The following is a 14,946-nucleotide window of genomic DNA, read 5'->3' on the forward strand; positions in this document are numbered from 1 at the left end:
TATTAAGAAACTTAAAATGTCAACATATCCACTCAATACGAAACATACGAATGTGACATATTCTTGGTGTGCAGATATGTACAGTGCCAGCTTTCTTTTATTGTTTAATAAAGTCACTCAGCTCTTTTTTTCCCCCGGGAACTAATATATTTTATATATCTAATCTCGTGATCAGGTAATTATCCGACCCAAGACTCACTCATTTCCTCTCTTATCACATCCATAGCTCCTTCCGCTTTGTGAAAGGAGCAGTGGATGATCATCATGCCAAAATGGGCTTGACCTTCCTCTCAGTACTCGGCCTGAAAGCATCCTGAAGCTGCTGCTGGTGCTGCTCACACGGCCCCTCCTCCACAGACACTCTGTCAGAGGTACTTTCCATTCTGGGAGTCTTGGATTGTGGATCAGATGAGACTTGTTTGGCCCCTAAACCCTCCTGTCTCTTGGCTCGAGTTTACCAGTTGGAACTTGTCTTTTCAGAGGTCTCCTTGTTGGCACCGAGGTGTAAAACGACGGCCCGCAGTGGTAGTACACTTAACTCAGCTTTTCAGGGTGTTGTTTTTTTTTTATTTTACAATGTTGGCACTGTGTTATTTAGTGAAAGGGACCGACTCTTTCTTTGTGTTGCTTGGCACTGGCATTCAAGTTGACTAATGCTGCTTTAATTATTGGCTGCATTTTGCAGCATTTTGCTCTTTCTATTTTTCCCACACTCCCCTCCCTCTCTGCTCCCGCCTCTGTCGGCTTTTGTCCATTTATAATGGCCTGAGCCAGCGTGCAGCTGTAGAGCTCGATTTTTGCCTGTGTCTCCAGCAGCACTCAGCTGACCCACTAATAGAGGGGTTGTGTGAGGAAAGGCCGGAGGCAGCGGAGGGACTGCAGAGCTACGGCTTAAAACAACCCGCCTCCGACAAACAGCGTGGACCTCCCGGAGAGAGAGGCTTTGAGGAAAAACACTGAAAAACCCTCAGCTGGAAGAAAAGGAAACATGAAATGAAGCCAGAGTGCAGCAGCACTGAAATCTCTGCAGCTGAGCTGCACTCTGAAGCCTCCAGCATCTCCAAACTTTATTTTTGAAATGACCCTGAGTGACTTTGGACATGACGCGGCACTTTGTCAAGATGGCATCATAACCTGAGAAGCTTGTCCCTTAAGGTTTTAGTGCTCGTCCTTGCTGCCCAGTACTTTTACTACAGACTGTAAAAAGGATGCTGTCTTATTCATCAGTGACAACACAGCAAGGTTAATGCTGACACACGTCCTCTGAGCTTTATTCTGCTCGCCCTTTACTATGATTGACGATGACAGTTGGAGGGAATTATAAGATACTATCGTAAAGCTGCAACGATTAATCGATTAGTTGTCAACGATTAAGTGGCAACTGATTTGATAAGCGGTTTGAGTAAATTTTTAAGCACAAAAGAAAAATAAAACATCAAAATTCTCTGATTCCAGCCTCTTAAATATGAATATTCTCTGGTTTCTTTTCTCCTCTGTGACAGTAAACTGAATATCTTTAGGTTTTCACCATTTTCTTACATTTTATAAACCAAGAAAAAAATAATGGTTAGTTGCAGCCATATTTTAAAGAAAACAATAAAAGCAACCTTTAGTTTTTTATTTCTTTTAATATGTGTGTGTCCCCTCTAAATTTGGAGGTTTTTGCAGCTCTTTGTGACTTTTTTTTTCCTCAGCAGCAGTGTGTTTCTTGCCTGGGTGATTGATCTGTCGATCTGTTCAGAGCTAATCAGATCAATGGATGAGAGGAGCAAATTGCTGCGAGTGAATGCAAACTTTTACACCCAGCAGAATAAATGCAGTTTCACGTTCAATGCACCTGATGTTCTGCTGCTCCATCTGTGCCCAGAGTACACTCTGCGCTCCGACAGTGTGGTGCAAACAATAACCAATACACCAACAGCGCTCTTAATGAACGGTCCAGCTTTAAAATTAGAAAATCTATCTGTGGTGGCAGATGTTGTAATTATGGCAGGCTGCCACAGATAAATGAATGTTTTAGAAACCCTGCACTGACATCCCTAGAAGAGACTGAAACTGGACTTATTGACGTAACCAGTTTAGCTCCTGTTTCATGTTGGCGTTCAGCAGGAGGTGGCTGGACAGCATCAGCCTCTCTGACGGGCAGAGGGAGAGGCTGGAGGTGGGGCTGTCTAACCTCAGAAGAATGCAGTGTGTGTGTGTGTGTGTGTGTATTTGAGTGTCACGAATCTGGGATGTGCGCGTCCATTCCAGCACTTTTCCAGCTGCAGGAACATTCCCATTGTCGGGCGATAATCCGTAGTGACTTTCAGCCCCCCAGCTCTTGTCCTTGTGTCCACGGGGAATCTGTGTGAAGCACAAAGCTGGAATGTCAGGGGGCCTCAGCGGAGGACCTTGACATGCCCTTTTTATTTTGGTGCTTGTGCATTACGAGCAGTAAATCTGCAGGTCTGTAAGTTATAGATCCAGATAAAAGGGATTAAAACAATCAGAAGTGGTGTAAATGCAAAGCTCAGTGGGCTTTGAGAGTGAAAGCCAGGCCTTAGTTTCTGTGACGCCTGTTTTCCACTGCAAACCAGTGCAAGACTAAATCAAACACGCACATCTTTTTCTGTGTGTTTAAGGGAGCGTGATTCAATATTGCAAGCGTAGACGGCAGGATGGAAGGAAAAGCAAGTAAATACAAGATTGTTGTTTTATTATCTGGGCCACGTTTGGCTCAGGAGGATTTGGTTTCCGTCTCCTGTCTTTGGGCAGACATGCCGGGAATCTGCAGCCCAGGAGAGAGGATAAAAGAAGCAGACAGAGGGGGGGAAAAAACTCATCTTATGTACAAATCACAAGCTTCACTGAGTCACTAAAAGCGCTGATCGAGCGTCAGTCTTGGCTAAATGTTGTGCTTTTGTTGCCAAGTGCAGAATTTTACAAGTAGGCATCCCATCAGCCTCCCCTTCTTTTTGTTTTTTTTTTGCAGGCTGGTTGGCAAACGGGACTGAAGGTGCCCGGCTCCTGTGATTGTTTAGGGGAGAAAAAAAAACATGCCAACCAGAGACAGGAAGCTGTCATCCAGTCTTTAAGAGGCTTGTGATGTATCGGTGCATCGTTGTCATGGTTACACACACAAATGAACAGCAACATTGGCAGCGTGTTTGGGAGCTTTTAGCCCACACATCCAACACGGTGCTTTGATCAGAGAGGCACATAGCTGCAGCAAGCCTCACAGAGAAAACAGCTGAAGTCACGTGACGGCTCGGATTGATGTCGGTCTAAAGGGAAATAAGGACAAAGTCTCAGACTGTAAATGTTGTGCAGTGCACTTTAACCATCAAATAAAACATCGAAACTGCGGTAGAATCCACAATAACATCGTCCTTTTCTCGTGGTTACTGATAAGTTGTGCTGCCTCTGGAAAAAAATAACCACATTACTCTTGTGGCTTTTATAACCACAAACCAGTGGCCTTCATGTGGTATAAGAAGCACTTATATCTTTTTCTTTCTTAAATTAATAGTACCACAGTGTAGAAATATTCTCCTGCATCCCTATTCTTATTTCAAGATCCAGTGTGTAGAATTTGGGGATATATTTACAGAAATGGAATATAATAATGTAAGTATGAGTATTGTTCTGTTTTCACATAAAACAGAAAATTTAGAAAAATTTAAATGTAAAACAGAATTTTAAAAAATTTAAATTTAAGACACAGAATTTACAAAATTTAAAATATAAAACACAAAATTCAGAAAAAATTAAAATGTAAAACACAGATTTCAGGAAATAAAACTTGAAACACAGAATTTAGAAAAATAAAAAAAATGGAAAACACTGAATTGAGAAAATTTAAACAGAAACATGGGGGGGAAAAAACAGAATCTGGAAAAAATTAAAACGTATTTCATAGGGCCATACAATGAATGAAGAAATTATGACATTTGTGAGTGATTTAAACCTCACAACCTGGGCACATTAAAATTACACTTTAACCCACTGATGGCCCAAATTTTGACCAATGAGGAAGTGCTGTAATCAGAAAGGTGATAGGAAAATTAGATCTGTTGCCTCTGCAGAGTGCAGTTCATGAACACTGGGAGCAGAGTCAGTAACTCAGAGCTAATGACCAGCAGCCGAAGCTTCATCAGCCTCTATCTGGAGTCTTTGTCCTCATCAGGTTCTGGCCACCTGCCACCACAAAAGCAGCAAACGCAGCTCCTGAATTATTGTATTGAACTGGCCCCAAATAAGCAGACACAGTCCATTACACCAACACCATTAGAGCAGCAATTGATCCAATTAAGCTGCCATTGAATGAAGGCGGCAGGAACAAAAATCACTGCAAGAATGACACAGAGTGCAAGTGTAGGTCATGTTATCTTGAGTAAATGTGTGTTTTAGCCTCCTGAGGCAGGTGTGTGACTCATTCTTGATTTTGACTGAGTTTCAATGGGTAGAGATTGTTGTGTAAATGTTGTGGCTAAGCAGCAAAATATCTCGGATGTTGGTTTGGATACGTTGCCATGGAAATCCCATTGAAATCCCATTTTGCCAACTACAGGTTAATTTGGTTAATTTGGAGCAGTATTGGGATATATATATATATCCCAATAAAACTGGAATATTTGAAAAGCTTATATATATATATATATATATATATATATATATATATATATATATATATATATATATATATTTTTTTTTTTTTTATTTTTTATTTATTTATTTTTTTATTTATTTTTTTCTGGAAATACCATTAAGCTTTTCAAATATTCAAGTTTGGTGTGATGTTTGTAAGAGTGGGAGTGGCTCCAAAACAGAACATCAAAATGTGGGAAACACTACTATAAACGGATGTTTGTCTGTACCAAGTTTTGTCAAAATCGGAATTGTATCGTAAAAGTTATGACTTTTCAAAGTACAAAATTTTGACCTTTTAATAATAGCATCAGGCCGATAGGGGTCATATTTTTTGGGCAGCATTTGCACAAAACTTCCAAATCACTGGTGTAGGTTGACTGATATTGCTTTTTCAGGGCTGATTATTAATAAGACCAATAACCTTTATTTGGAACTGATATGCATTTAATAAAAGTAAGTTTTTCTGTTAGTACTTACAATTTGTAATATAACAAACTCCAACATAAAAATTAGTTTTAATGCCTTTAACAAATGTTTAATCAAAACTGAAATGTTTAACATTATATACAGCAAGTTCGCAGCAACTTTTTTAATAAAGTTTAAATGCTTAAATAAAAATAGCTCCCTGGGGTTTTATAAAGTAAAAGTTCCTCCCATGCTGACACTTTCTTTGACCTTTTTAATCAATTAATTTTATCTGTAATCATTAAAATAAAATGCTGATAGAGATAATAGGCAAACTGCCAAATATCAGCCAGGCCTATAATCTGTTGACCCCTAATGATTGGTGAAAATTGTGTGTGTCTGTGATCTACCTCCTCTGAAGAAGATTATGAATAACAAACCAGCAAAAACAAGAAGGTTTGCTTCCTTTGTGGCTTTAATCCCTAAAAATTCCCAGATGGTGATAGATGGTACGCTGCATTTAATGGTCTGCTTCTTAACCCCGAAACCCACGTGGGAGTCTGGTTCATAAAGCTTTAGGAAATTCTGAAAATTGGCCCTCAGATTAATCATGGAAGTATTATTTGGTTGCAGCCGAGGTTGCAACTATACAGCCTGTAAATTTCTCTTCTACTCTGGAGCGCAGCCACACACACACACACACACACACACACACACACACACACACACACACACACACACACACACACACACACACACACACACACACACACACACACACACGTGCGCGCTGATGTCAAATTGCTCCTGACCGTTGCCCTCTCTTTATCCGCCTGTATGAATATTCATCTGATTTGCATACTGGCTGCACGTTTCTTCTGGCAGTGTGAAGGTCAGAACAGTGCGATAACACCACTGATGCACATTTTGAATTTGTTAAAATGTGTTTTTCCTCCTTTATTATATCAAATTGAAGCCATCACAGACAACATTTCATTCATGCAAATCTTCCTTATTTTTTACAACCTCGCCACATTAGTGTGATTCACAGTTTAGATTTGGCTTTAACACTTAAACGCACCGTGGATTCACAAACGAGTTTCACAAGTACTTCCTTATGCAGTATTTAAACTATGCGGCTGCCAGCGCTCACACTTACGTCCCTCCTCTCTGTGCAGGAGCTGTCTGAAGACCGGGACCTCGACGGGTTAGAGGAGCAGGCAGCAGACGGACACACCAGACTGGCAGACATCTGCAGCGGCACAGCGGGCAGCAGCATGGCGTCCATACCGGAATTCTACGCCGGCAAGAACGTGCTGATCACGGGAGCGACGGGCTTCATGGGGAAGGTGCTGGTGGAGAAGCTGCTGAGGTCGTGCCCCGAGGTCAAAGCCCTCTACCTGCTGGTCAGACCCAAAGCCGGGCAGTCCATGCAGCAGAGGGTCAGCGACATGATGACCTGCAAGGTAAGAGCTGAATGTGCCATTTAACCTCTCACTGTTACCCGGCGCGTCTCGAGCACCACGAGGAGCTGCAATTATTAGGAGATTAATCGATTAGCTGATCGACAGAAACTTATTTGGCAACTGTTTTGATAATCAAATAATCTTTTTGGTAACAAAAAAAAAAAAATTAAACTTTTTTATTGGGGGTTTCAAAGTCAACATACAACTGAAAAAATGTAAAAAAAAAAAATAGATTTTCTTATACCAATGTATATATTAGTTGTTTGCAAAAAATAAAATAAAAAACTAAGTTGTCATACATGTATACATGTAAAAAAAGAGAGAAAAAGACAAGAAATCAAAATTTTAAAAAAGGCAGAGAAGAGAAAAGTATTAGCACTATTATTTACCTCTATATTGTGGCTGCATTTTGCTGCTAAAAGTTAAACTATTCCCACTTTTTTTAGTTTGGTCGCACTTTGCTCTCGAATGAAACGGCTGCAGACTTCCTTATCGGTTTCATGGCAGCTTACTGCAGGTCGCACTTTACATCTGCTTGTGTTTTTTTTGTCATGATGGATAATTTAAACCTATGGTGTCCTTCTGTATTATCAGTAGAAGAGAACTTTTAAACAGTAATTAAGAACCTGCTCCACCTCCAACTTGCAACTCTATTAAAAACCTGTCAACCAAACTGCAGCGGAAATGGGGAAAAGGTGACGGAAAGCTTGTAAAAAGACGTGTCACTCTGCCTTATTTCTTCAACCTGGTTCCGCTGCTTCAATAAGCTTCATGTCATCCTAGAGGCATTGCATTTTCTACCATTTTTTCGCTGTTTAAAATTATAGATCGTAAAAACACAATAATGATTTGAAACACAGCAGTCAGTTAATGCCACTGAGCAGCAAAGAGCGATTCATTTGTTTGAGGCCGTCAAACCAGGTGACACTCGTTATGTTTGGGCTGTTGATTCAAATCATCAGTCAAAACCAGAGCTGTTGAAAATGGCATCGGGTTTCTAAGTATGTTTACAGAGCAATAGAAATTTGCCTGCGAATTACAGCACCAGCTGCTGTTGCCATGGTGAAACGAACTTAATGACCCCAGAGGAGTCCAATATTTCGTCTTTCAGTTTCAGCGGAGAGACACAAAGAGTCAGAGAGCAAAATGAGTCCGCTCAAGAGGACTAAAAGGCTGATCTGGAAGCTGTCCTGAGATGATCTGGTGTGTGTGGTGAGAACGAGGAGGGCAGATAAAGGTTTTAGGACAGAGAGGAGGTGAGGAGAGGAAGAGAAGGTGGGGGGAGGAGAAAGGGAGGAGGTGGAGGAGACATAACCAGAGAGAGACGTAAGGAGAGGGAGGATGGGGATGAGCTCCAAAATATGTGGCGTCAGCTATATCAGGCCAGGCAGCAAAGCATGACTCAACAAAAACCTCCAAACTATGTTGGACTTAATGAGGGCCGAAGCATCGACGCTGGGTGTGTATTGATGTGCTCGGAAGCAGCTGCTGCTCCGCTCCGCTCGGGCGTTGTTGGCCTCAAACTGTCAGTACACCTAAGAAAATCACACTTTCGCTGTATTCCCCTTTCTCTTTCTCTGTTTCCCTTTTAAATAGCATCTATTTTTACCGCTCCCATTGAACCTTGGTGCTGCATTCGTTACTCTACTCACTGCTGCGATCGCAGCCAAGCAGCCGTTTGAGAATATGTCCCTTAATTTAGCCGAGCACTTTGTTTATTCAACCCAGGCGTCAGAATAAATGTTGGCATTGTAACATCATTTTTGGCTGTCATGTTGAAACTTTAAATTTCTTTGTCTGTGGTTAATGTTTGGTTATGTTTAGGTTATGTATAACCTGTGGGTTATTTTTTAAAAAACTTTTTAAACAGATTTGTGTATTGCCTTTTTGATTTATGATATTCATATTAGATATATATATTATATTTAATCTATATATTGATGTACAGCACTTTGGTCAACTCTGTTGTTTTTTTTTTTATGTGCTTATAAATACGTTTTTTAAATAACCAATGTTGGAGCACAAGTGCTGCTGAAAATGCTGGTGACATCTCGCTAAAAACATGGTTTTGGTGACACAATCATGGCTGGAAATGCTGTTGTTTACAAAAAAACGCTTTTTTTTCCAAAGTCACTGTTTGAAATGCCACCAATGTCTTGCAAAAAAACAACCAATGCATATTGAGATGCACGCTTTGGTGGCACTGTTGCTGCTAGAAATATCACCAGTGTCTCGGTATGAAACACCCCTTTTTGGTGGTACTATCGCCGCTAGAAATCTTGCCAATGTCCCGCTAAAAATACACTTTTGGTGGCACAATTGCCACTGAAAATGCCCCTTAATTAAAAATCTATTTTGGTGGACAAATCACAACTGGGAAAGCTGCAGATGTCCCGCTGAAAAACAGCCAGTGTTCGTGGCCCCGTGTGGCCGTGGTATGATGTCTGTCTAGAAAAACGTCAGCTTTTGATGGCACAGTCCTAAATGTCATGCCATCCACCTCCTGATAACAATGTCAGTTAATATACGACTTCCCCTAGAAATGCTCTGTTTTATTTGCCTTTTTCTTTTATTTCCTCCTCCCGTCAAGGTGAGCTTGACGCTTCAGCCATGCGGGGTTCGCAAAATGCCTCTCACCATGTAATTAGTTCACTCTCACACAACAGAAAAGTGCCAGTTAACACCCTGTAATTTCTGCACATCAGAAAAGGGGAGAGTGGGCGACAGAGAGAGGTCCTTTTTTTAATATAAACACCTTTTTTAAAACGTGTTCCTCCTCTGCTGCGGCAGAAAAGAAAAGAAACAAACTGCTCCTCTTAACCTGCGTCTGAACAGTATTTGCTAACATGTCAGCAGCAACAAAACAGACACTCGTGAGCTTCAACAAAAGAGAGAGGGGATAAAAGGTTTGGCTAACAGCTCCAACAACTGTGTCACGTAGGTAATAAAAGCCCATAAACCCAAATTCCTCTCGCGTATCAGTTAGTATTTAACCCACTTCATCTTCACAGCTATCGACATATAATTTATCTACTGCAGCTGTTTGCAGTTTCTCCCCCTCAAACAATTTTCCATTGGATTTGGCGTCACTCTAATCGCTATCAGGACACTGCTTGATGCTCTGCCCGTTACAGACTCGCTCACGCTCAGTCACATTCGCAAGTGATGTCATTAAATTTCCATGACCGAGCCTCAAGTACCAATTGGTATTCATGGCGAGCCCTCAGGTCAGTATTATTCTATTCAGAATCGGCATAATTCATGAAGGAGAACGGCGGTTTTGTCTCTCGAGTAGCCTCTCCTCTCATCCTTCAAGCCAGGCCAGTATCTTTCTTACCACCTGTTGCTAGGTAACGACCATCAGATCTGTCCCGTGGTGTTTTTGTCAAAAGATGCAATCAGGGGAGCTGCCCCGAGCAAGAAGAGGGACAAACCGATAGGAATCTGATTGTCTGTGTGCATCTCCACCGCGCCGACTTTGACATTTAAACGCTGTCTGTCTGTCTGTGCGGAGGCTACTTTGATTCACTGGAAATGTTTAGATGCCTGCAGGCGCTGGTGTGGTGCCAGGCCCTGAATGGCATGTCAGGCACTTGATACAAGTAGGCCTCTGGGTACACAGGGCCTCCCTCCTGCTCTGGTGGCATGCTTTTCCCACCCACTAGTGGGCTTTTGAACGCGGTAAGAGTCTGTGCAGCATCTTCGTACGGCTGTATCTCAGAGAGATGCTCTCAGACTTTTGGGCGGAGATGTGGGAGGTGGAATGCTTCGGATAGGACGAGATCTTAAGGAATTTGTCTACAGGGCAGTATCCTGGATGAGGGAGTGTTTGACACTTTATTACTAAAAAAAGACTATTGATCATTGCTTTATAGCAGTGATACTCAACTTATAGCCAGCGGGCCAAATCTGGTCCCCAAACCATAGTTTAATTCACAATAAAAATAAAATGATTCATAATGTGAGTTGTTCTATTAGAAACTTCCTGAAATCAAAATGTCAAAATGTCCTCAAATCCTCAAAATGTCCTCAAATCCTCAAAATGTCCTCAAATGCTAAAAACGTCCTAAAATCCCTAGAAACATTCTTAAAACGTCCTTCAATCCTAGAATTGTCCTAAAATTCTTAAATGTCCTAAAGTCCTTGAAATATTCTGAAGTCCAAGAAGTGTACCAAAATCCCATTAAACATCCTGATATCCTAGAATTGTCCTAAAGTCCTAGATGTCCTAAAATCTTAGAAACACCCCCAAATCCCAGAAATGTCCTAAGATCCTAGAAATGTCCTAAAATCCTAGAAACATGCTAAAATCTTAGAAATGCTCCAAAATCCTACAAATGCCCTAAAATCCCAGAAACATGCAAGAATTCTAGAAGCGTCCCAAGATCCTAGAAATGTCCTAGAAACATGCTGAAATCTTTAGAAACGCACCAAAAACCAAGAAAAGTCCTAAGATCCTATAAATGTCTTAAAATCCTACAAATGTATGGAGCTGCTGTGACTGGCCCCTGGCCTCATGTCATTTTACGAAAGTGGCCCCCAAAGCAAAGCAAGTTGAGTATCCCGGACCTTTTCAGATACCAGGTGAAGAAATCAAAAATCCCACATACAGTCCAGTTACTTGCAATAAGGTGCAGTACAGCTAAAACTGATGAAGGTCTGCGGACTGAAACATTGTTCGCTTAATAAGGTTCATTTACAGCCTTCAATAGTACATCAGCCTATATTTTCATGCTTGAAATTCAGGGGCCCCAAAATGTACAGCAGCGCCCCATCAACCTCTGTCTGAGCAGATACTCTCCCCCCTACTTTCACAACACTGTCTGGCAACCGGCACCAGTACATTAGTGATACAGGTAAAACAGGACGGCTTTGTTTCATCAGCGTTTACTCACAATGTTTGTTTAAACGTTTCATTTGATGGATCGCAGCGCAGCGGGTGAGAAGTTCAACAAGATCTTTTATGAGAGCTGATGTGTTGCTGCATTAGTAAACAGAAGTTATCTTCACTGAATGATGATTCTATTTTTATTTAATTTTAATGAAGCATAAAAAGCAAAAAGACAACTCATCGACATGTAACAAATACAGCAGATTTAAAACCTCTGCCTTTCCCATCTTCCCTTAACAACTAGTGTAGTCGGTTTTTTTTTAACCACATTGGCTCATGTTGTAGTTTTTCTTCCTCTTTATATTCCTCACGCTGGCATGTCAACACACCCTCAACTGATTCACCGTCTGCCCCTGTAGAAAGACAGAGACGTTGACTGTGTTTAAACATAGACTTTATCTGCGGCGGTGGAATGTGCTGGAAATCAGTACATTCATTGTACTTAAGTATTTAAATGTTATGCAACTTTATACTTCTACTTCACTGCACCTTAGATGCAAATATTGAATTTTTTACTCCATTATATTTGTCTGACAGCTTTAGTTATTTTTCAGTGAAAACCATGTACCTCCAAATTTGGTGGTTTTTGCGGATCTTTAAAAAGTCTTAAAAGGCATTGAATTCATTCATGTAAAAATAAGGCCTTCATTGGTATTACATGGACTATTTTTTGTTGAATAATTTAATTAATTCCTTATCTTGAACTCATCATGATGGGAACTCAAATGGTGGAATCTCACATGCAGATTGAGAAAGACAAAATTGCCCAGAAAACCATCCAGAAATGCCAGATACTTCCCACCTCTGTTGGTAAACTAAACAGGTACTTTTGTGATAATACAATATGTTCTTTTTCTGTGTGTGCTCCACTCAAAAAAGATTGTTTTTTTTTTTTTGACTGACTTTTGACTTTTCTGACTTTTTTTCCTTTAAAAATTCATTTTTTATGCTACAGTAAATATTTGGGCAGAGCTGGTATTAAACACAATAACAGGTGGCATTAAAAAGTCTTAAATCTACCTTGACTTGAGCTGCAGGAAACTTGTATTTTGTAGGAGCTATTTTCTTTATACCGAACTACACCCGCCAACTGTATCACTGTGCAGAAGGATGTGTGCATCTACTCGTGGATGAGAGGTTTGTGCTCATGACAGCACGAGGTGTAAATATTAAAGGTGTCCTGCTCAGGTTGTGGTTGATTTCGACATGAAGGTAAAGGATCTGATTGAGAGTCTTTGTTATAGTTTTAAAGATCTTCATGCCAAACACACCTAAAACCACGTCATGGTGACGTCACAGCTGATGCAAAGAAACACACATATCTTCATGAACGGCTGGTACAGGTTGAAATAATTAATGCAGTAAATAATGTTGCGTGTTTGTGCGTTCTTTGAAATGATTAATAAACCTGGACGCTTCGTTAGGGACGGCGGCACTCGCCTGCTGACGCCACACAGCTCTGACACCAGAGTTACCGCTTAAATAGAAACCGATGCCATCTGGGTGTAGATATTCATCTTTGAGTTGAGCAACGTCTTCCTTTCTTCTGCGAGAGATCATGAGTGTTTTTGGATGGCTGGTTAAGTTGTTAACCCTTTGAGTCCTGGATTGAGATCAGTTTTCTTTTTCTTGCTGCCGTCAGATGCCTTTCAAAAGCATTTTGCTTGATTTTGATTTTTTTCAGAAACATGGCAAAAAACTTAAGCATCGAATTGGCAGAAAATGTTCCATAAATTGCAAAAAAAAAAAATAGTAAAAGGTGACGAGGTAATAACCTGACAATTAGCTGAAGAGGATTATTCAATATTATAAAAACAAAAAAACCCAGGAAACAATGTCCATAAAACTACATGATAACTTATTGATTGGTTGAGTGAGTGATGTTTTTATTTCAATCAATTAAAAACATGAATAACAAAAAGAAAATGAATTAATATATAAATGGTATCCACAATTGCCTCGATTTAAAAGAAGTATAAACTTATTTAATAGATATAAAGATGGATATATAGATAAGAACTTTATTTGTTTCTTTTTTGTAAATTTTTTTTTTTAATTGCTTTTTTGAAAACTTGATTTTAGGCAATTTTGTTGTAGTTTTGTTTTTGTTTTGTTTTTTTTACTAATGTCTTGCTAATTTTTTGCCTTTTTTTAAAGTTTCTTGTTGCCTTGAAATCAAGCCAATAACCTCAGGTTTCAAAGGGTTAATATAGATGCATTTTAGAAACACATAGATGCACAATAACTTACTGTACAAGCAGGTATATTTATAAGCACTTATCTTCAAATTTTTACTTTTTCTGCAGTTGTCGCTGCTGAACAAGCAGCTCAGATGTTATTCCATGTGTGGAAACAGCCGTCGCTCCTCCCTGTTGTTATTATTAGAGGTGGGTTCAGAGAGCGTGTGACTCCGTGTTGAGGTGCTGCCGCCTGCTCTGTGGTGTTCAGTCCTTTGCCCATTATCGCACTCTGATCCAACATGACTACATTGTTGTATTGATTTGTTCTTGTTTGCAACCAGGTGATCTTTCCAGCGGTATAAATATTCAAGATTTATCGATCGCTGCAGGTTCAAACAGGCGGCTCTACTGTATGTGTTTCCACTTGTGGAGCTGCCTTAATGCCAGCTGTCAGCGCAGGCACACCTTGAAGCAGGACCACTATTAACATGCTTCCCTGCCACTCAATCCTGCACCCATTCAGGCCTTCATGAGCTAAATCCTGCAGTTAAGATAGATAGATAGATAGATATATAGATAGATATACTTTATTGATCTCAAAACCGAGAAATTGGGGAAATATAATATTATTATATTAATAATATGTGGCTGCCTGTTTAAAGTGTGACAAGCTCTGTTAAAACTGCAACTTTTAGGGATGGGAGCGAACGAGGTGACTCCCCGCTCAGAGACTCTGAGGAGAGGCTGCGACTGGCACATCGCGAGGCATTCGCAGCTCATCTGTGGTTCAGCTGGCATGCAACGCAGCAGACCGAGAGGCAACCAATAACCCTGCATCTCCTCCCCGGAGAGAGGGGCAAGGGGGGACCAGTGCTTCTGCGTATAATTAGGCTGCAAATTAACTCCAGTTTATGAAACAAATTAGCACATTAAACGTCGCCGGTGAAGTCATTAAGGGAGAGGAGACATGCGTAGTGAAGACTCAGTTCTTCAGGGGACTGTTGCAGCACGGCCCAGTGCCTCCACAGCATGTGGAGAGGCTGCGTCCATATGGCTCCACAGATATATGTGGCACAGAGACCTCTGAGACGGGATGTACTGGTCCCCCTAAAAGCTCCGTGAGTTTAAATCGGACTTTCCTCATTTTTGTTTTTGCAAAAGTTATTATAAATATTTCTAGTATGGCAAAATAGGCAAAAAATATGGGGAACGTGGTTGCATATTTCTGTGTCCCTGCAATATTATTAGTGTTTGGCCTTCAGTTGATTGTGTTTGTGTGTATGTGTGGGAGTTATTGATCAGGTCAGGATGAATGAAACCCTGTTTTATGTTAAAAAAAGGGGGCAGAGGGTTGTTGGAGGTTTTAGGGGTC

General features: G+C 40.6%; 1 protein-coding gene across 1 annotated transcript in view; it reads left to right on the top strand.

Annotated features, from left to right (window-relative positions):
* The window catches only part of LOC121961165 (fatty acyl-CoA reductase 1), a 66,893-nt gene that overhangs the window by 18,388 nt on the left and 33,559 nt on the right, over positions 1 to 14,946 (top strand). Inside the window, exon 2 of the mRNA XM_042511044.2 lies at positions 6,216 to 6,503. Coding sequence (XP_042366978.1) covers positions 6,216 to 6,503 — 288 coding nt within the window. The remainder of the gene's footprint in view (positions 1 to 6,215; positions 6,504 to 14,946) is intronic.

The sequence above is a fragment of the Plectropomus leopardus genome, chromosome 22, assembly GCF_026936395.1.
Source record: "Plectropomus leopardus strain MGB_pleo_1.0 chromosome 22, ASM2693639v1, whole genome shotgun sequence".
Taxonomy (NCBI): domain Eukaryota; kingdom Metazoa; phylum Chordata; class Actinopteri; order Perciformes; family Serranidae; genus Plectropomus; species Plectropomus leopardus.